This window comes from Chiroxiphia lanceolata, chromosome 1 (genome assembly GCF_009829145.1).
Source record: "Chiroxiphia lanceolata isolate bChiLan1 chromosome 1, bChiLan1.pri, whole genome shotgun sequence".
NCBI lineage: Eukaryota > Metazoa > Chordata > Aves > Passeriformes > Pipridae > Chiroxiphia > Chiroxiphia lanceolata.
The window spans coordinates 139,123,022-139,146,601 of record NC_045637.1 but is presented as its reverse complement, the minus strand read 5'-3'; the positions used below and the strand labels follow the sequence as shown (position 1 = coordinate 139,146,601).

At 39.2% G+C, this 23,580-nt stretch overlaps 1 protein-coding gene across 12 annotated transcripts in view; it reads left to right on the top strand.

Moving 5' to 3' along the window:
* The window catches only part of ABI1 (abl interactor 1), a 78,158-nt gene that overhangs the window by 29,048 nt on the left and 25,530 nt on the right, over positions 1-23,580 (top strand). For all 12 annotated transcript variants that reach the window (XM_032711213.1, XM_032711204.1, XM_032711145.1 and 9 more), the window contains exon 3: positions 19,851-20,027. In XM_032711213.1, coding sequence (XP_032567104.1) covers positions 19,851-20,027 — 177 coding nt within the window. The remainder of the gene's footprint in view (positions 1-19,850; positions 20,028-23,580) is intronic.

Sequence of the window (23,580 nt, the reverse complement as noted above, 5' to 3'; positions counted from 1 at the left end):
TCCTCGACAAATTGGGGAATAACTCTAAATTAGGAAGGGTGATTCATATGCTGAATGGCAGAGCTTCAGTACAGAGGAGCGTTATTGAACCACCAAAATCCTTGGGAAATTGGGTGAGGTGCAAGGCCCTCCACCTTACGTGGAATAACCCTGGTGGGAGGTGACTCTGAGTAGCCATGTGCTGGAAAGAAACTGGTGTGCTGATGGGTGCTGTGCTGGGCATGAGCCAACAACACGAGGCCATCTGAATAAGTGAAGCAGTGTGGCAGGGCTGCCTTGGGAAGAGTGTGGCTGGCAGATGAAAAGCAGTGATTATTATCTGCTCTGCAGTGATGAGACTTCATCTGGAGCACTGGGGGTTTTTTTTTGGTTGTTTGGTTGGTTGTTTTTGTCACCCCTGCCTTGCTCAGGAGTGATTTAGGAAAGTGGAGATAGTTCAGGAGAGAGGGATGCTGAGATGGTCAGGGGCATGGAGCATGCAGCCTACAAGGAGAGGTTGAAGGAGTTGTGTTTGTTTGGTCTGACAAAGAGAAAGCAGTAGCTTATGAATAAGTGAGCCTGTCTGTCTTTGCAGTTAGTCTTTTACTTGGTAGTGACAGTGTAATGTTGAACAGTTAGCCACAAGTTGAAGCTCAGCAGGTTAGTACATGGAGTTGGGAAAATCATTTTTATCTTGGAGCACTGGAACAGGTTACCCTCTGCCTTGACTCTTTTCAGTGTTACGCTGCACTAGCTAGGTATATCCTAAAAGTTGACTTTGTATCCTTGCAAGGCGCATTCTAAATTATAGGAAGTAATTGGTCAGTGGGGCAGACAATTATGAAGTCAGGGGAGAAACTGCCACCACATGGCTACAAATTCTTATAAGCTCCACTTCCACACATCCAAAAGTTCATGAAGAGACCAAAAGTATCTGCAGGAACTACAGCATCATCTTATGTTGTATACAGTAGAAAGAAAGGGTCTTCTATCTGGTTCCCTTGAATTGCTTGTGCTTGTCACAGACACAAATATTCTAAATATGGCAAATAAACTTGTACCTTTTGTTTAGATTAACCTTGCCTTGGGTGACATTCCCTCTCCTAATAAAGTACTGACAGTTATCTCTGTGGCCTTTGCTTCACATCCTGTTCTTCCTGTTCTCTCTGTGATAGAGACCAAGGCTTGAGAAGTTGCACTGTACTTGCTCTGGTTATCTGTCTGCTTATGAAAATTGTTGTTAACTTTGTGCATATCAGCTTCTACATGATATATATAAATTGCTCAGAATGTAGTATAATGTGTAAGGGTTGCCTTGTCAGCTGTTCTGTTGAGAAATTCCCTTCATGTCCACAAATGAATTCACACAGGATCTGATTTCTGTGCAGTTCAGCTGATGCAGTCAAAAAAATCCCCAGCACATGACCAACAAAAAAATCAAAACAAACCTGCCCATGATAGTTATGTACACCTCTGAGGGCCTTTCTGTGATGGGGGAAGAGCAGCTGTTTTGAAGAAGAAAACTGGAATGCAGGGTTTTGAACATATTTTTGGGGAATGGGAGAAATTGCTAACTTTAATAGCCATTGACTGTAATGAATTCCTTCATACGCTTATTCCTGTTCCAAAGTCCGGTGAAAGGACAGTCCAAATGCATAGTTTTCAATGTGTTTTAGACCATTAAAACCTCCTTACTGCTCAGTGAGTATTTGGCTGTAAGCTCTAGATACCTCATTAAGTACTAAATTAAGAGGTCCGATGCAGCCTCTTGTTTTCTGAAATCAAAGCAAAAAATCCCGGGACTGTGAACATTACTCTGAAAGGCCTTTTTGATAATTTTGTGCATCAAAGGAGTCACTGGTGTTTGTGCAGGTTTTTTAATGAAAACCCCTCATATCTATACCACATAGATGAATCACGTCACTAACCTGCTATTAAGTCACATATTGGACTTTTCAAGGAGTCTTGGGGGTTTTTTCTTCAGATGCTTCTGGTTAGGTTATTACCTGAAATTAATTTTCCTTCTATTTCAAGTCTTGGTAAACCAGCATTCTTCACATGTGAATAGCTCCTGGTTTACATTGAATGAAGGTTTTGTTATGTCTGACAGTGTTTTAGTTGCATAAATACAGAGTATGAGGTGATGATAAGAACATTGTGCTAATATAGCAGAAGGCAATCAGCTACTGAAGCATTTAATCAGTTACCATGCCCATACCATCCAACAGCCATTTGGGACATTGGTTTTCATGGCAGCTGGACAGTGTTACGCTTGAGCTGACTGTATTTGGGGGAAAGGAGGGGAAAAGCAAGTACAAGACACTTATTGAGGAACAGATGAGTCTTGGTTGTACTGCATCATTGAAGCTGCCCCTCTTCATAGTCTGCCACTCAAGCAAATGAACACAACCTGCTGGGTGCTTGTGGCTGGACTTCTTGTACCTTTCAGAAGGGAATTGGGGAATTGCTTGGTGCTTTCTGCTGGGGCACGTAAGTGCTTAGTTAATGTTGATCTGCAGATGGAAAACCAAGCAACAATTTACATGAGTGTTTTACAAGTCAGTACAAATGCTCTACCACTTTTTATGATGCTGCTGGGTTTGACTTTATTCTCTTTATTGGCAGGGTCCTCTTCTGGGACCTATTGATACCTGTAGTGCATGTCTTGTAAAAGCTTACAGGTCATATACATGCAGAGAACACTTTTATTATAATTTCCATTTGGAATACTCCCTATAGATGTAGAAATAACCACCATAAAATAGGTCTGCCTCTTCCTTAATTTCAAAAAATAGATTACTAAAGCTACCATTTTCCTTTCTAGCATTAATTTCTGGTTCCAACAAATAATTACATTATTTAATGATTTTGCCTAATAGTGTGCCTAATTATATCTTCTGGGCACAAAAATGTAAGTAGTATCTGACAATAGAATCATAGGTCTTGTGTGTTGTTTGCTTCCTCTTTGAGAATCTGCTGAATAGCTATGACTTTTTGCTGAATGTATCCTGGTGTGAGTGCTAATGTGCTGTGGTTTTGTAACTTTAGTTGTTCATGCCTAAAAGCACTTGCTTTTTCCGCTCGCATGTTGTCCTAGGGTGATTATTTACAGTGGATCTATCAGTACAATTCAGTGTGATCTCACACCAGGATCGAAGCATACCTTACTATTTCTCTGACTGGCTTCTCTGTCTTTGCTTGCAAGAGAGAAATAATGTCTTGTCAACCTGATCTTGTAATGCTATCTCAAACTCCTGTATATGGCAAAACCAGGAGCAACAAAGGTGTGATTAAAAGCTATTAGGCTTCTATACAAAGTAAGAAAAAGTAGGATGGGGACCTTAGAGTTAACTGGCATCATGATGGAAATAGTAAAACAAATCATTGCTTCAGGAAAGGTCAGTTGGGCCATCGTTTGAAAATACAAGAACAAGGAAATTGAATAACAACTGAAAGGCTTGATTTGCATGTAGGAAATTCTGCTTCCTTGTTGAACTTATGGGATTGTTTTTTTCTTCATTTTACGTTATATTTTTGAACTGTGTTCAAAACCAGGGTGTATAAGGTTGCAGGATAAGCCTTCAAACCACAAATCAACCTTTATCTGACTGGAAAGGAGATAAACGTCGTCTTTGGGAAGCTGATCCTTCTTTGTCCATTTATAGGATTTTCTTATGTGTGTTGTTAAGTATTGAGCAAGTTACAACAATGGCCAGATGTACAACAGGACTAAAAGACATGAGTTGTACAGTGGATAAGGCTTGTTTCCTAAGCTAGGCTGAAAAAGGTGTTAACTGAAGTTTTTGAGCAGTGTACTTATTTTTCTCTCTAACAGTTCATAGGCAGTGTGTGGTAAGCTAATAACATGCCAGCTTGTGTGGACTAGCAATTTGTTTATTTTTCTAAATAGTTCTTGAGCTTCTAATTAAAACTTAGATTAAAAAAAAAGAAACTTAACTTGAAATTATGCAGTTGATCTCTGTGTGTGTGTTGGCAAATGAAACATGGCATTTGAGAGTGGAAGGATAGTAGAAATATTTGTTATTCCAGTGTTCCATCTCCAGGCACTTTTTGCCTGCTGTGGTGATGAGTGAGATGCGGAAGTAACTGAGAACAATCTCCATTTGGGAAATGGAGAAACCTCTAAGTCCTAACCAAAATGTGCTAACTTCACGTCATTATGGATCATTAAGATAAAGAGATGGGTCCAGTCAAAAGGCCTGAAACAAGTTAGACTTTTGTAACTATCTAATCTCTTACCTATGTCACTGAATTTTGGTTTAGTTTCTTCAGACAGCCTAAATCTCATGGTAAGAGACAACACTGACAGAGTTATAAGCCTGTAAGCTGATAGGAACTAGAAATCCTTTATTTTATTAGTTCCACTCTGCACACTGAGAATGGCCTGCTCACCACTCATGTATTACTGTTTTAGCCTCCTCCTAAACTGATGTATTATTAAGCATATCACAACATTAACATGCTGTGTTATGAGTGGTGTTCATCCTTGTGACCTGTAGACATGTCCATTAGTGCCTTATTTTGACTGTTGCATGACAGCTGACAACAGAAGTGCTCGGTATATTACAACTTTGAAGCACTCCTGATGTAGTGGTAGCATTTGACAGTACTCTTGGCATCTGGATGCTAAAACTGGAGGAGAGAACTTCTGGGGGTGTCCATGGTGCTTTGGTTTATATAACGAGTTTTTCCCTCTTCTGAATACAGGCTGTGGCACATTAGCAAATAACAAAAAGCTCAGGAAGCGGGGGATGGTTTCCGTAAGCTCTCACTGAGAGAAATTCAAGTTCAGTCACTGGGGATTTTGCTGCTTGAAGCATTCCTCCTGCAGTGCAGTGTGCTGTGCCCCTGGGCTGGCAGAGAATATCAAGCTTCAATCCCAGTTAGCTTGCTTCTTATTTCTAGACCTCTAGACAGGGGAGCAAAAGGAGATTGAGGGGACCACAACTCTAAGTTGCTGGCATTTTATTTTCAACTCAACATCTTTATGAGACTGTATTTCCTTGGGCTGCATTGAATGTGTAGACCTTTAGTCAATGCAGAAATTCTTCAAAGGTTCTCTGTACTAGAGCTGGCTGAATTGCTTGGAATAAGTGTATCTTAACATATTTAGTATTTTGGAAACTATTTGAAAAACTTTTTAAATATTGATTTCCATGTGAAGTATTTGCCTAGAGTACATTTAAGAGAATGTTACTGACTGGCCAACTACTTTGAGAATATTGAAAAGCATCATCTAATGAGTAGAAACTGAATAAAGAAAATGTGGTGTGAATTTTTCCAAATGCATTTTTAGAAATCAGAGGTTCTGCAAATAATTATGTGATTTAAGCAAACATCCTGGGAAAAAAGACTGTGAACAGTCTGCAGATCTTACTCAGATAAAGATAATTTTACTGTATACTCTTCCCCTTCTGCCCATTTGCCTAGATTTCTTCATTGTTCTTAAAACAAATGCATGGTTGTTGTTTATATTAGCTATATACTTCTGTGAGTAAACGCACTCTATACTGCTGAATGGATATATACAGTTTAAATTCAAAAAGTTCGTTGACCTCGCTTAGGAAAACCAGACTTTACCAAAGCAGTGGGGAGGAGACAGGCCACAGAAGTTTGCACAGCTGTCTTTTTTTGTAGTCCATTGAACTGTGTTGTCGTGTACCCCTTCATCTCTCAGGGAGGTATTTGTCTCCTCACCAACACCTCCCTCCCTGATTAAGGTAGCTGTAGCAGTGTACTGATCTCCATCACTTTCTTGTGCAATTAGGTTTCTTGCAGTGACTCTTCAGTGTGTGTTTAGCTGTCCAGTACTGCACAGGTCAGTGTCCATGGTGGTTGTTATTGTGGAGTGAGTGCTAAGGCTGCCTCTTGAAATGCTGTGGTGCCGTTCAGAGGCTTGTAACCCACCACGATGTTTGGAGCACCGTTACCAGGGCACTAGTCTACCTTCCTCCTGTGTAAACACTTAACTGGTCAATATTTCTGTAGTGTATCTCTAACTTTTGTCTAAAGTGACAGTAGGAGATGTCCAGTCTCTTTTTTTCCTGACGCTCTCTTGTTCTAGACAGTGTTTTGTTCTCTGACCCTTACACCCTGAATTGTGGGCTCAGTTATCCTGGAGACAAGGCCTTGAAAACTGCAGACTACTGGCTGCTTCCTTCAGCTGGCTTCTTTCTGTATATCATCTCCAATGGCTGATGATCTTCTCTCCAAGCCTTTGCAATCAGATTTAATCATTATACTAGTAACTGCACAGTGGAAATGGCTAATTTCTGAGCACATGATCAGTGTAACTAATGAATTTACTGTAGCGATAGCAGGATAGCACATTCAGCAGCAGGAACATAGTAGTGTACTCCTCTCTGTGTCTACACACAAGACTTTCTGTTCAAGACTTGTATTGTCTTTCAACCTACCATCAAGCTGCAGTGTTTGTGTTCATGTGCACTTGCACAGGACCCAGCAAAGATCTCATTCTGAGTGCATGCATTTGCAAGTCTGAGATGTGGTCCTGGTGGAGGGGTTGACTGGTGGCACGTTTTTTTCTTGGGCCAAGGTCCTCTGCCATAGTGCCCTGACTTAGTCAGAAAACATTTTGCTGGGTGAGATTTTGCTGGCTCAGTATGGGCTAAGCGCTGCTGGGACTGTTGAGGCCATCTGGATGTTACCAACAGATGTAATTGCAGTATTTCATATCAGTCGTGGCCAAGAGTAGGAAGCTAAGGGAAATCCATTTACAGAAACAATGTGCAACTTCCTGTTTGAATTGTGTTTGGAAATAAAAATGGCAATGGAGAAGTAGAGCAGTCTTAGCAATTCCATCTCTGCCCTGGCCCTTCCTCCCCACCCTGTTAGACTGGTGAACGTCATACATACTTGTGATTTGATTGTCTGTCTTCTGCTTTTACTTAATATATCCCAAATTACAAGAAGTCTGTATGACTCAGTCCAAAATAGTAGCGCAGTCTTAGGAAATGTGTGAGGGAATTTTTGTTAACTCTCCTTTTTTGTTAGAGTATCTTAATAGGTTTCCATGTGCAATACTGTGGAAACTGGGCTTTCAGAAGAAGTTTGGGCTGAGGGAAGTTCATGATGCTTCTAAGCTTGTCCCGTGTTGATGTACTTTCAGAAAGGATAGCTGCTTACTGAAGGGGGTTTGAGAAAGGAGAGACTGCATCAGAAAGTTGAACTGTCTTGTTCTATATTTGTCTTTTGAAAACAAAAGTGATGAACTTGTCAGATCCTTGTTGTTTTAATATTTAAGTGACATGGAAGAGCTCTTTACTGCAATAATATGCTGAAGGTAGTAGTATAGATACTAAGTTAACTATAAAGTGGAATAAGTATACTGAAAACTTGTAAGTGGAATCTGCAGTGGCTGAGGGTTGTTCCTGCCACCTTATTTTACTGATAAGACTCACAGGCAGTGAGTCTTATCTTGCAGTGGGGAGTGAGAATGAGTCTCTTGCAATGGGGACAAGAGGAAAAAAATGGCCATTGCTGGGTATCCCTCCACTGGAGTAGCACCTCATAGTGTTGTTTGCCATAGAGGCTTGCTTACGTTTCTGTAAAAAATCTTGGAAAAATCTGGAACTTTAGTAATTCTCTTCTGAACAAGCTGCAATCTTCAGCCTTTGAACATTTTGGAAACAAAAGAAGATAAAAAGACGTTTGATGTATGGTAAGCTGTGTTCGTGGCACTAAGCCAAGATGTTTCGTGGTGTAGATAGTATAGCCTTCAGCCATGTGATGTCTGTTTAATGAATACCTACGAGTTACTCTTGGTGCAGTGCTGACCCAGCTGAAAACTAGCACATCTCCCACTAGCTTATATCACTGCCATCAGATGGCATATGGTCAAAGAGGTATAGAAATAACATTGTGCCCTGGTTGATTTGTAATCATAACTATGTTGGTAGGTGGTTAGAGGATACCCAGCATCATTCCAACATATGTTGTCTCTGCTTTATGTCTTAGGGAAGTGGTCTGTCCTAGGACTGTCAATCTTAGACACCTCGTAGGCTCTGAATTCACATGGAGAAGTGGGGTGCCTGGGAGAGGCATTTTTGTGTAATGTGTGGGTTTTGTTGGTTTTGGTTGTTTGGTGGTTGGCAGTTTATTTTGTTTTAAGAAAAGTATGTGAAAATTAATGCAGAAAACATTCAAGCAAATACATGTGACAAATGAGAATAATCCATTTAACATAAACTTTATTATTGGAAAGTATTTTATTTTTCTATTAGAGATGATAAAATAAGACACTAAAGAGGTGATAAATTAGAGCTAAGGCAATATTACCTCCCTTTCTCTTGGTGTAGGTTCTGTCTTGTCCCCTCCCCAATTTGACTTGCCAAGTTACAACTGAATGTGAGGGATTTGGCTTTGGGCTGTTTTTTGTTCAGGCATGAGCATCCTGACTTGTCATTGTTACAGCTCCTTACCTTAGACAAACTTTCAGAAAATTCCAACTTGTTCTCTTGAGTTTATTTTTTTATAAGCTTTTTTTAGATGGTTTCCTTTTCAGCCACCTGCAGTGCTCTTTGCAATTGCACATGTTCATCTCCTACGACATTGCTTTTTTTGGCACACAAAATGCTTTTCGTTTGACATACAATTTTGTTCTACTCCCATGGTGGTTCTTTAGTGAGTCCAAACTACTGAAGAAGCCGTTTTCATTTTTCCTTTCTGTCCGTGTGCTTTCCTTCAGTCAAAAATATATTTAGGTTTGTATGTTTTGTTTAATTCTAGACAAGTGCATTGCTTCCCATAAGGAAAAGAGGAACTCATTCAACCACTTTAAAATGCTGCAACTCTTATGTGGGAGCATGCATAAGCATATTTTGTTGCTTCTTTTTTTTTTTTTTAAATGAGCCTCCTCATGTATGCATATCTTCAGAAATACCCATTAAAAAAAAAATTACTAAAATCTAATTTCATGTACTGAAATACGCTCACGCATGCAGTTCGGATTTTGACTTCACATGATCAAAAGCATTTGTCTGCTTTTTAAGACTGAATACAAATGTAACACATTATGATTGCACATCCCAAATGTTGTTTTGTCAAAAATGTATCAGTAGGATTGTACAGTTGAAACACTTCTCTTTTGAAGTGTCTTCCGCTTTAAAGACTGGTTTTAATTAGCAACTGGTGTTAGTTAATCATTGAAGTGTCTGATTGGTTCTCTGTGTAGAACAGTAGAGGAGAGGGGATGTATCTTGTTGGTTCTTTTATTGGAACCCTGTCTTGGTGAAGGGGAGATGGTGGGTCGGAGGGAGGACTGAGTAAGAGAACTGACTTTCAAAAAAGTGTTTGTTGTACAGTGTGAAACTCAAGTAGATGGTTACCGGTTGTTAATTTGCCATATGCTGTGGTTTTGATCTGTGCAGAGCTGGGTCTGTATTTCCTGTCGTGCAGTGGTTATGCAGTGGTGGGGAGTGGGGTTCAACCACAGCTGAATCTCCTGCAAATACTGGAAAGCATATTCTAGAGTGATCAGGGATTTTGTGTTCAGAACAGGGAATAGCACCATGAAAGCTACTTTTCTCTCTCTCTACTCCCAACATGTGATGCTCAAAAGCCATAGATTTTAGAAGGCAGGTAGACATAAATGCAAATAATCTCCCCATCTCCCCTTCTCTGTGTCTTCCCAGAGAGATCTGCATTAATGATGCTTTTTTTTTTTCTACCTGTGTATTGTACTCAACCTCTTGAAGAAGGTGTTGAACTAGCAGTTAAATTTGAAATAAATAAAAAGTTATCTAGAATACAAAAATTTGTTGTGCTCCCCATGAACATATATCAGAGATCATTAGAGGGCTTTTTATTTTTGAAGAATAATGTTCATAATGCACAAACCAAACTGCACCATGTGTCTGTTTGGTTTGCTCAAATGGTTAAAATCTTCAAGTAGAGTTTACCAAAGCACAGGAAGTGTGACCCGTAACTCACTTGTGCATTTTCATTAGCAATTAAAAGCACAGGTGGAAGGTGTTTTGCAGAGAAATCTGGGATAACTTTCTCTGTTTCACTGTGGTCAGAGCAGCAGCTGTGGCAGCAGTGCCTGTACCTGTGCCCACCTACACTCTGTCTGTGTCTATTCTCAATGCTGCTGCAGGTGCACAGCTCCAAGAAGCTGGCCCAAGCAGCAAAGCTACTTGCTTGGCGTAGCACAGGAAGTCTGGCAGAGCCAGGAATAGAACTTCAATCTGCTGTTTTCCAGGCTCTTGCTTCTAGCCACAGACCCATCCCACCTCTTCCCTTCACTCGACTGACGTCCTGGCAGACAGCTGCCTCCTGCGTGCAGGGCCAGCTGCTTCTGCAGCGCTGTCTGACCTCCATACTCCAGATGTTTGAAGTTCCATTTCCCCCATGCTTATGTGAACTTTAGCAAAATGCTTCTGGCATTTCTCCAATGCAACAGGGAGGAGGGAGGACTGTTGTCTTTCTTTTTTTCTTTCTGTAATACGGGCCTCTGTACAGCTGCTAAAAATCTCTTCCTCTGTAGGACTTAAACTCCATTTGCCTTCAGTTACCATCTGCCAGTCTTAATTCCCATATCCCTCTCCCTGTTCCCAAAGACACTCCTGCAGACCTCCCCTCCTTATGCTCTGTGTTGGCATCATCTTCCTTTCAGTTGGGGAATGTGGGGAGCAGGGGTTGAAGGTGTGATGAGACACTCTTGTGTCTCTCCACAGATATTTCTCATTTATAGACCCTTATTCTCTGAGGTGGCATTTCACAGGTGAGACCTACTGTTTTCTGTCAACTGCCCCATTTTACGTTCTCAGTGTCTTCCATGACCGTGCTCTGAAGAGAATAAGTGAGAATAACATGAGAAGCTTCTTTCCTTCTGTCCTGTCTGAAGGATGAATGTGTCCTCCGTAACAGTCCTATTTGCACTTGGCACCAGGAAAGAAAAATCAGGCATGAACTCAAGTCTGGCTCTTGGACAAATGGGCTGGTTTCTTTGCTCTGATTCTTGTCCTAGAATGTCATGTACTCGCTCCCGGCCCCTCTGCTCTGTCCTTGCCCCGCATCCCCTTTCTGCTCAGTTTCCCCAGCAGAACGTGTGACTGGATTTGCCAATAGGGTACTCTGAAAAGCATGTATATAAATAATCCATTCGCTAAATAGGCCTCTCTTTTTCCTTTTCATTGCTATTGTATAGCTGTTATGTACCACTCCACAGGTTGTGTTTTGGAAATTGGGGTCCAGTTGGGGTCCACTTCTCAGTGAATCCTAGTCTTCCTTTTGGGAGAAAGGCTAAAGCTGAGGCTATTTGTCTATGCCCAATAATCTTTAAGCCTGTTTCTCTGGCTTTTGTTTTCAGCTTCTTGATTTTAATGAGGCTTTTTTTTTTTTTTTAAACACTTGCAAGCATTTGTTCTGTCAGGCAGGAATCAAATTTTTTTTAAAGTATGTCTTAAAATCAGTGTGGTTTAAGAAACATGCTATGGAATCATGTGCATTATTGTTTTACATTCAGTGCTTCTGAATTCTAAAACCATGCAGAAAGCAAACTGTCCTGAGTAAATGAGATATCTATGGTATACTTCCCTCCCTGACCATTTCCCCCCCCACAACTGTCCTGATATCCCAGAAAAAACATGTATATGAAGGTATAAAAGATCTTAACCTTGCTGAAATCTTATCTGCTTTATGCTGGTGTCAGTTGCTTGGAGAATCAGACAAAATCTGCTAGTGTATATAAAGGAAAAGGTTTTAATTCTTATGTCAGAGGCTAGCTCCATAGGATTAAACTGACATATAATCTGTGTTCAGAAATAATTAAGAAATACAGTGATAAACTGTCAAAATAAAGGCCACAACCAACACTTTATAAACCTTCCCCCCCACATATTATGGATGATATTTGTAAGATGCATTGTTAGCATTGTGATTATATATATGTATATAGTTTACGTATATAAATATATTTTATGTGTATAAATATATTTTAAATAGATTTACATATGAGTTACTTCTGGAAATAGGACTTAATATTTCTTTTGTTATTTTTCCTTTGATCTGTCTAGTGCCTTTCCCCCCCTCTGCTGATGGTGAACATTTTAATATGGACTGTGAAAGTTGCTGTATATATCTGTGTTGATGGCCTTAGTTCATTGTGTTAATCTGTAAAAGCTCTTGAATGTGAGCCCTCTTTGCAGGAAAAGGAAGGTGACATCAGATTACGAGACATGGCTTATCTGGCTCCTTTAGCCTTTTACCTTAAGAGGCCTGGATTTACCAGGACTTCAGGAGATGAAGCTTTCTGGAGAGCCTGTCCTACTATTGTCACTTGTCTGCATGCTGAAGGGAATGTGTGAGAAACTTCTATCTATAAACTTACCAGAAAACATTGCTGTATTTGCAGCTCTTAAATCTATTTCAGTTACCTCCTACATTGCCAGCACCACATACAAAGCAAACAAACAAGGTGAAACTCGGATGTCTAAATGCTTCAGAGGTGATAGGAGACCTGTCTTTCATGGTGCAGCTTCAGAAGGCATGGCAGGATATTCTGAGGATTCTCAAATGACATTTAGACAGTGGGGTTCAGGTAACTGTTAGCCATAGTGATGGACTGTGTATGTGAAATAATAAAGCCTTGAAATCCTTATATTCTGAAAAGAATTTGGGGAACTGAAAAAAGCATCTCTGTTTCTCTTCTCTGCTAACTTGCTTGTTGCTGGCACTCACTTTCTTCTGTGGATTGACTGATAAGTTGACAGTACTTTAGCAGACTTGACTCTGGTGACTGTCCAAGGGGCTGTTGAAGATGTCTTGAATTCATCTCTTGAAGGGGGAGATACTGAGAAAGAGGTGCTAAGAAAGACCTTTTCCTCTTTTTGTTGTGAAAGATAACCAGTAAAAAGCCTCTAGTATGGTAACTTGAGATGAAGATGTGTTCAGAGCTAATTAGGGACTTGAACTTCACACAGTTGATGGCTAACTGGACATGATAAAAGGTTGCATCAAGTCTTCTGCTTTAGAGACAGGATTGGTCCCACTAGTTACTGATAACAGGGCAGTACTTCTGTCAACATTTCATTCAGGTTTTTTATATACTTCTCTGGTGTTGGTTAACTTAACCAGATGTCTGTGCTGAAGAACTGGGAAGAGAAAATGCTCACCAAACTGCCCAGTTTTGGTCTATAATTGAGTTGGTGCAGTCACAATTTGGGTATTCAAACAATTTCTAGTCAATGGAATTGACAGTTCTAGTTCCCAGTGCCAGTACAGCCTCATACTTGGGAGAAGATTCCCATGGACTAAATGAGTATGTGCATAGTGATAACAAGGGTGACCAATGCCACTTATGCTGACACTCTGCTCTCTGTGTCTCCAGTGAGGCTGGGCTTGCTTAGTCTCAGACTTTCCTGGATAAGAGATGGAAATAAATTATTTTAGTTCCATAGGTAAATTCTTAAGTTTCTCGAACAGTATCTTGGTGGGGATCATACAATATATATATATATATATATATACTAGTCATCAAGTCAAATGCTTGAATTACTAGCACTTTAGTCATGAGTTAATGAAATGTGTACTTTGTAACATTGTGCAGGTATGTGACTGTATGTGTCATAAACCCACAAACTACTCACTTGTGCTTTTTTTATGCCTGATGTGCTTTATACGTATAATTGATCTTTTCTGTAGAATATTCCTCTTGCAGTTTAAATATGTTGACACTTCCTGTGTTGAATAATACTGAGTTTTCTGTTGAATTTTCTTTACAAAATAACAGCATAAAATGGTGCTCTCACTGAAAAAGTTAGCTGTCTGTCTGAGCTCATTAAAGCTGGGGATTTTCTTGTTCTTTTTGTAGGTCAAACTGACTTCTTGCAAGTGGCCTGTACGGCGTACCTTGTCCAGGATCTCTTCAATGCCATTACTCAATTATCCATAACTCATCTGTTAGGGTCTTATTAAATAAGAGTCTTATTTAATAAGACTGTTAGAGTCTTCTTTGTGCAAGTAGCAGTGGAATAAATCTGTATTTCTAAAACAGAAACAGGCTTATGTTCTTAGTCTCATCAGTTTATTTTCATTTCAGGGAAGCTTATTGTATGAACTATAGAGCAAGACAACGAAATCTGTAATTTTGGAGAGTGACAATGAGGGTTAATATTAAAGCTGGGTCTAGGAACAGATTGCAAAGATTGAGGGTTTGGGTAATTTTTATTTATTATAGGATGCTGAAAGCATCTTAATGTTTGTTTCTTAAGTTATATTTCCTTTGGTTAACACTACTATTTATAATCTGGGTGTATGAACTTGTAGCAAATATTTTTGGTGTTAGAATGTGTTTAACATTCAACTATATGTATTTTACTGCTATTACCACCTAAATCTGAAGCTGCAGCTCATTTTTACAGGTAGTAGAACAGAACTTACTTTTCATATGCAAATGTAAAGTAGTAAGCTTAGAATCCAGACAGTTGTACCAGAGGTCGAGGTTGGACACTAAACTTTCTCTGCATCACTGTCTATCCCATATATTCGGTAGTTTTATTGACAAGATTCACTGTGAAGCCTGTGTCTTTGCCCAGTATTTTGTGTCACATCAGGCACAGTTTTTGCTGAAGTGAGATGCTATATTTGATGGATTGCCAGCCTGATGGGGTATGTCAAATCTGCTGTTCCAATTGGCTTGTCTTTGATTAGAGGTTTTAGGGCTCTTTTTTTAATGTCATTCTTTTATAAGTCTGTGGTTTTGTTTGTATAAAGTAATTCTAATATACTGTTAACATTTAGGTGTGTATATAACACTGATTACCTTGTAACCAGGACTTTACTTACTTGAAATACAATGTTAGTAACAGACCCAACTCTATATTCAACACGAACTGAAAAATCAAGAAAGGGATACAATGTTAAAATTACAGAAAACTGCTGCCAGTAAAGGTGCCCGGCCTTCCTTGTCTCCTCACTTTAGAGAAAGTAGCGGCTTAAGGAAACCTGTAGATTTTGAGCCTACATTTCTTTTTGTCTGAGTGGCTTAGGGACGAATTGAAAAGTTACTGGCTTGTAGCAGTGTGCAGCACAGGACATTTGTTTTAAGGCCATTCATGATGTGAAAATAAAAGTTCTTAAAACCATTGCATGAAATGGCCTGAAAAGCTGTCAGTAAAAATGGTGGTGTAATTTTAGGATTTTTTTTCTCTTATGTGTTTGGATGTTAGGTTTTTTTAAATGAAGGAAATGTTCTTGAAGTGACTTTGTGCTCTTCCTCAAACTCATGTGGTGATTTGAGTTTTGGGGCTTTTGGGGGTGGGAAGGGGGAGTGTTTCCTAAGTGGGGGGTTTTTTTGGTGGTTTGGTTAATTTGTAACTTTCTACACTGTGTCTTAGTCTCTCTTTTGGGGAGCTTTGTTTGTCCACTCCTTTTACCTGGTAGCCACCACTTTCACTGTTGAGGACTGGGGAGCTGTTCTCTCCCCTAATCATTACTCCACGCTTCCCAGAAGTCTGGCAGCTTTTTCCAGCTCCACCACACAGGTTAGTGTGTGTGCTGTTACAGCTTCATTTGTGAGGAACTGGGGAGGAGCAGAGTAGGAAACTTGGAGTTTTCCTGCACAACACTTCTGGAGTACAAATCTAAAGGGTATTTGCTTGGTGTAAATTTGTGGTATTAGCGTAATGAGTTATCCTGTCCTTCAGGACAGCATGAGGTTGGCAGTGCCTTGTTAGTAGAACTGATTTGATAGAGATTATTCTTTTTCTTTTATTCCCTGTTCTTTACCAGCTTTGCATCCATTTGGTGAGAGAAGTGGTGGCTGTGTATCTGGCTCATAAATTTGAGTTGCAGTGGTTCAGGATTAAAAAAGGTTGTAGAAGCTTGAATTGGTTTTCTTTTTCCCTTCCCCCTCTCTCCCCCCCATATCCCTAGATGTGTGAGCTGTATTAAAATATTAAAGATATCCTCAAATTAGCTTGGCGAGATGTGCTGCATTCCCTATTTCTTGTAGATTATTTGTTCTGGGCTTGCACACTCTAGCACATGGGTAGAGTGCTATCTACAGCACAGAATAATAAAAGAATGACTATTTGCTGTATCATTGCTGTGCTCCACTTGTCCTTGATGCTACTTCTGAGAAAGCAAACAGTTAAAATTTAACTCTACATCGTGTTGTTCAACTGGGCTTTTCATATGACTTGAAGAAGAAAGATAGTGGAAGCCGCTAATAATTAACAGTTCCTTCAACCTCAAAGCTTAATTTTGCTTCTGGATTAGCTGGCATAGTCCCTAGCCCAGTTATAATGGCAAAGGCGTTTGAGTTAAATTTTGCTTCCCAAAGGAAACATGTTGTGCTTTTCCCTCTTCTCCAAATCAGTATAATGCTGGACTTTTTGTCACTGGATTATGTTGTCTAGGAGTGAGAATCCCATCCCAATACCCTTGATTTTAAGTTATGCTACATATCTATGTTTCAGCCCAGGCCAAACATACTTGAAGCTGGTCTGACTCTTTGCTAATGCTTATTAACCTGTGTTAACCCAAGCTGGCTTGCCATACTTTGCTTCACTGTCTTTGATGTTTAGAAGTAGGTTTTATGCATGAAATCACAAACCAGCTACTGTTTAGCTGTCTTGTTACCATATCAGAACAAACATTTATTCATAGCTACAGATGTCAAATGTGACCAAAGTTTTTTGAGAATTGTCTGTTTTGGCTGTTACCTGGTATGTGTGGCATGTGTCTCTTGCACATTAACTCATCTGGCTGGATAACTATGCTGTCCTACTAAAAATTGTTTGTGTGTTGAGTATTTCCTCTTTTGGAAGTGAAAAACATTGCCTGTGACTAAAGAATAAACTTCCACATGAATGTCAAGCAAATAGATACAAATAAAAATAGAAAAATGAACAATTGTTGTGGGCTTTGTTTTGCATAATGTTCACAGAGTTACTAATATGCAAATCTAAAAAAAAAAAAATTAATTTCTTGAAGTAAGATGCTGTCTGGTAGCTCTGATGGGCAGCCTATTGCTCTGGGCAAAGCATATGCTGTGAGCCTTTTCTTTGCATAGGGGTAAAATCCCGCCATGCTTTTCCGGTGCACCAGATGTGGGGGGAGTTGCAGTCTCGTTTGCTTTGAACAGCAAATTAGTCTCTTGCACAGACATGCCTGAATGCTGTTCAAGGCTTACATATGTGCCCCGTTACTGGCCCTGTGCTATGATACAGAGTCTCCTCTTTGCTCTCTGATACAGACAGTCTCCTCTTTGCTTTGTTTACCTTACTGAAATCCATGCAAAGGCTTTACAGATCACTACTTCATTTTGGATAAGCTGTCTAATAAAATTAATATATGCTCTTTTCTTGTTCTAAGAGTTTTTTCCATTAACAACAGCGTGTTGCAGTATTACTTTAGTTTCCAAAACAGATATGGTACAGCATCTTTTCCTGGAATTTCTTACCCTCTGCTGCAGTAACTTATGGAATTTTCATTGGTTTAGGGAGGAAAAATCAGTCTTTGTGGACTACCTGCTAGGACAAGATGCATCTTTTTGTACTGTGAAGGGCTTTGTTTTGTTTCATTTCTCTTTTCTTTTGCTATGAACGTTAAGAGAGCTCTTAGTATAAAGATGCATTTTTGTCCATCCACTGAAGAAAAAATGAATTTATTGGTAATAACAGATTTGTTTTGTGAGAATGAAGTAGAAGCATGATTTATTTCAAGGGACATAGCAGTATTTTAAAATATCCTATTTTGAAACATTGTAGCGTGTTCCTTAGATTGGTGTTCTCAGCCTCCTATTTTGCTATGTTGTTAATTGGCTCTAACTAAGGTTGGTTCTTTATCTCACCTATGCAGTGCTCATGTATTACAAAATATGAAGAGTTACTTATTATTAAAGAGTTTTAAAAGGTAGTTTGAGAGCTGCTGTTATTGAACAGAAAGGTTCAGGTTGTATGGAGAAATTGGAAGAGAGATGATCCAAGAACATGTAGCACAACACTCATATAATCCTTTTCAGCAAGATCAAGAAACAAACTAAAGGCAGAACTAACATGTATATTTTAGCCTCTAAAAGGAAAAGAACAAATAGTAGGTGGATTTGAAAAAATGAGTAGTCTTATTCTTTAGTCCTCATGCTATCATCTATGAAATTGGCCGTCAGAGCAAATGTGGCTGCAGTGGGTGATATCTGATACTGATGTAGTGGTAAATTCTTGATATATAGGATTGTCTCTTGAAAAGATGTTTTTTAAATTCCTGACTTGGGGATTCTTCAGAGCATGAGCATTTAGAACAATAAAGCTTTCTCTAAAGTTTTATTGGAATATTTAATTAATTTATTTCAAGTAAGCTAATGTAGACATACATTTTTAATGTCCTGCATTGCTCTGGAAAATCACAGCTCTTACTTCTGTTAAGATTCTCTGTGCTTCCAAAGTAAAAGAACCTTTTGCAATGTTACAAGTAGTCTGTTATTTAGCTCTAAGCTGTGAAAACAAGCTTGCTTGGTATTCCTGCTTTAGGTGCTTCTCCACTTGTGTTCCCATTTATAATCTGCAAGGGTATCTAACAAACCTATTAAGGAGGGGTTTATGTCTTTCTGTAGTCAGGAGAATTTAAGATTACTTGAGCATGTGTACCAGTTACTGAAAAAAGCAGTTCTGCTGAAGACATTTCACAGTGAACACTGAATGCTGACTTTCCTAGAAATGGTCATTTCCTGGATACTGACCTTGTTTTTTTTTTCATCTTGCCTCATACAGAAGTAGAGTGAAAACTAATTTTGTGCTTCATCTTCTTCACTAAACAAAACTTTGCACATCACAACATTCATTTTAGATAAGACTATTTCTAGAGACATACCTAAACGAATACTGATGGACAAGGATTTTTCCTTCTTTCTGAACCTTCACTCTTTTTTTTTTTTTTCTCCTGTGATAGTCTCTCTAGGAGGAATTGATACTTACAGACTAAGAATTACTTTCTTTAGTGGAAAAAGTGGTGGCTTGATAGGTTTTGCTCCAAGTGGTGGTTTTTGTCAGACACCCTCTCCTGCAACGAGATCCTGAAGTTCTAGTAGGTACTTAAACCAGTAAATTCAATCCCTGAAGCTTGAAATGGGCTTTCTAGAGGTGGGAGTTCCTGTGGCATCTGATGCTTGATTTGCACTTGTTCTTCAGCTAGGGTTTAAGCAGTGGTTATATTGCATGTAGAAAAGTGTCTGTTATGTTAAGCTTAGTTTGATTTTTCACAGACTGCTGGATTGGCTTTTCTTTGTCTCTTTAGGTATTTTTCTAATAAAATTATGGTACTCAGTATATTTTATATTCCTTTACTTGCATCTTTAAGGCTTTGTTTTATTCTTTTTAGTAAAGCTGCTATGAACACTATGATTGAAACTAGCCTCAGTGCTGAAATTAGTCCTTCTCCGTGCAGACTCTTACTCTGACATGCACTGATGGCTTTGCTGAAAGAAATTACTGCACAGACTTCCCAAGCTTAGTCCCCCTCTGGGCTGTGGGCAAATTGCTTAGCTTGTCTGTCCTGGTTTCCCAGCTGTGGAGTCGGAGTAATTTATTACTAGTGCCAGTCATAAGAACACTGAGGGTTAATCTGCAAGGACTGTATCTGCATAGTGTCTTTAGAATGTCAAACCAGTAATGTATAATTGTAATTTTATTATTAATATTGGTTATTTCATTAAGGTGTAATTTTCTAACAACGTTCGTGTAGATTAAACTCATTTCATCAATAAACTGGCATCCTTCCAGCCACATTAACTTAGTTCAGACTAACAGCGAAGCCTAAACATGTAGCTAGCTCTATAAAAAAACCAGCAAATGCCTAAAGAAACCCATACTTTCTTGTTTTCAATCTAGACTGTGGACATCCATAAAGAAAAGGTCGCTCGCAGAGAGATAGGCATTTTGACGACCAATAAGAACACATCAAGAACTCACAAAATTATAGCACCAGCGAACATGGAACGTCCTGTAAGGTATATTCGAAAACCTATAGACTACACGGTGCTGGATGATGTTGGCCATGGCGTAAAGGTAAGAATACCCGGATACTTGAGGACTCCAAGTAACACAGACCAGGAGATAGGGTCAGGGCAGAATGTCACTGATATTAAAATGTTTAGTTCCTTTATGATAGGAAGGATTGTGGGTTTGATATGCTCCCACATACAAACATTACAATAACAGAATGGATTGTTTTACAGTGAGGGTTTTTTGAGCAATGTTTGCCATAACCTTGTGACTGTCAGTGGTAGTCATACTGTCAGGAAATAATGGCTCATAATCTTAGGCTAATGACTTGTCAAAAAAAGCCAGGACTGACTTTTAGGATTGCTCCTTCCTCCTTTTGATTAAATTGTCTCTGCCACTCCCTTTACTTCTTTAGTTATTGAGAAAAATTAAGTCCTTTCCTATGGGGAAACTAGCTGGGGGGTGGGGTGTTTTGGAGGGTGGACAGGAGAAAAGGGGTCAGCTAGTTTGCATTTAAATCTCAGTGATTTTTGATGTCTCACTCCCATGCTTTGGACAGCCTTCTTTTCCTTTTCTCTAAATAAAAGCCTTCATAAATTTATGTCTACCTCCCTTGAAGTGGTTATAATTGAAGTGAATTAGTATAACACCATTTGTTCCCTGGACATCTTTTTGTAATAATATACCTTTGTATCCCTCTAGAGCAGGCCTTCCAGGTATATTCAGTTTACAATAATCTTCCCTTGGAGGGCATTTATTCAACACCCTGGTATCCTATAAAGCTTGATGTGCTCTGGTCAGTCACTTGTGCAGCTACATCAGCCCATCGTGTGCCCTTTGAATGGCTGAGCTCTTGAGGAACAGATCTTTCAGAATTACTTGACACAAAAGAGCACCAGTGTCCCTCCTGCTTTGTAGTAACCCTCCCAGTGGCCAGAGGAGTCTAATTCCAACACAAGTTGAAAAGCAGTTCTATACTCTGACAGCTCTAGCCTATGAATTAATGTAGTGACTTTAGAATACCTGATTTTTTTTCTTTTGTTTGTAACTAAACCTGTATGAAACCTTTTTTTTACACTAATAATTGAAGCCAGACTGGATGAAAAACAGTTTTGTGTAGAAGCCTGAAAGACGTGGTCTGAATTTCTATAAAATAGAAACACTGGAGTCAGAGAAATTGGTGATTTTTCAGTACAGTCTGCATTTGAGCCCTCTATGAATAGAGAACACAGGAATTCAGTGTCAGGTTATTGGTTTCTGCATTTAAGTGCTCCAGGGATCAAGTGCTGTAGAAGACTTTTAAAAAGTAGAATAATTACTGTTAGTCTCTGAAATTGATGCTTTACTGAACTACTTGCATTGTGCAGGCTCAGAACAGGTGGTTTGATCCACAAAGGCTGAAGTTGTTAAGGCGTAGCAGTTGCCTTTTTCAATATGGCTATTTGCTTTTGGGAATGCCAGTGTCTTTATTCATGTGACCCTCTTTGTTTAGGGGGTGGAAATAAAGCGCTGTTTACCTATTTCTAGGCAGCTCTTATACTATTTTTCCGGTAAAGGGTTTTTTTAAATGTTAGTAATTTATTCTATATTAAAAACTTGGTCTTTTCAGAGGTAAAAAAAGCTTCTAGGAGTAACCAAATCTACCAACTCATTAGAAGTCAGCTGCACATCATATCTTGCTATTGTTTCTTCACTGAGTGGTTTACCTAAGTTATTTTTGCAACTGTGGAAGGCATGAAACAGTTGGTATTTTCTATGTAGACTCGTTACACAAATGAAATAAACTGCCAGCCAGACCTCAGGAATATAGTTCAAGGTGGCTGTCATGCATTTGACACCTTCATTAGTGTTGACATTCACTGGACACACTCATTATGTCATTATGTCATTAATTAATGACATAATTAAATATTTTAGCCATCATATTAATTGGGTTCCAAGAGTGACACAGATGAAAGCTCTGAAGGAAGTAGCTTACTTTGTCTGCAAACCTAGATGTAGCTGGTGCTGTTATAAGAAAATCAAACCAAAACAACTTCAGAAACCAAATCAGGTCCTGTTGGAAGTCAGCACAAGTAACAGATGATGCTGAGAACCTGAGTTGCCACTTGGACATACAAATCGGGGGAAGCATATTGAATTACAAACTTTGTCTTGTCCAGAATGGTCTTAGGAGATGCTTTAGATTCTGTTAAGTGTTATTTTCTTGAGCAAAAACTTCACCCCGAGTTGGACAGCAACATGTCCAACAAGGCCTTATAAACCATGTTTTTCTAGAGGAAAAGAAGTTTGAGTTTTGCCTAGAATAATTGTCAGTTTGGCTAACTTGCGGCTCCTTAAATGTCTTCTGCTGTAGCCACTCTCAGTAAAATAAAGTACAACATATACATTGGCATTTAAGTATTAAATAAAATTTATGCAACACTTTGAAATCTGCAGATTACAATATTGCTGTTAGTGGGACTCTGTTGTGTTCTGGTGCAGGCTTTGATAAAGAAACAGAAAGGGAAAACACAAGGAAGAGAAATCAAAAATACAGACTGGATTATACCCTGTTTCTACTTTTATTGATTTCATTAAATATTGACACTAAGAAAAATGTGATTTAAATATGCAGTATATTTTTATGGTGATCCTGAATTATTTTATATGAAAAAGTGTACATAAAAATAATGTCTCTCAGAGTTAAAAAAATAGAAAGGTGTAATCTTCAGGGTAAATGCTGTCTTCGCCATACATTTTCCATCTGAGCAAATGCAGGAACACCTATATATACTCACAGCTCATTTTCTTTGTCTCTGCTTCTTATGGCTATGTAGAAGGGATGCAAAATCAGGTGCCTGCACTTGGGGCAGGAAGAACAGCTCTACCTGCTTCCTTCTGTCTCACATAGATGCAGCAATTTTTGTGGGGGCAGGTGAGGGTGGAGGTGGCAGTGATGTAAGCAGCTGCTCTCTGTAGCAGGTTTCCTCACTGATGGGAGACATTTCCTCGGAAGGCAGTGCTTTTTCCTCCCCCAGCAGCTTCTTAGTTGAAAAGCTTTTGTAGAGCATCCTAGGATGACAGAGTTGCAGGGACAGTTATAGACAAAAAGAGGAAAGTTGCTGGTTTTTATATATGTCCCTATAAAGCCGAGGCTAGCATCAGTTAAAATTAGGAGGGCTTTTAAAGTTGATTTGCTAGCAAGAAGGCTTTGCCTTGCAACACAAATTTGTGAGGATGGCTCCAAGAAACACACAGGCAGGTATTTCTGCTGGTCTGTTAAGTAGTTGCTCAGCTGTCACCCTCTGGGCATAGGGGAATGTAGCTGAAGTTGTTTTTGGTAAACAAGAGCAACTGTCGTGATATGAGCATCTACCTTCCTGTGTGGAGCTTGGTTTAAAATTATTAGGCAGAGGCTACTTTAACATTTCCTTCCTCTTTTTCTCCTTTTTTTGTGAAAGGAAAGAAAAATATACTGTGCCAGGAGATAAATAGGTCAAACACAACTACTCATACAGAAAATCCTTAGTTTAAGAGTGGGGAGAAGAAGGAGGAAGCTTGGAAGCTGTCTTAAAAGCTCTAGAATTTGGCCTTAAAAGCCAACTTCAGAGTGGCCTTTGAATTAATTATAATC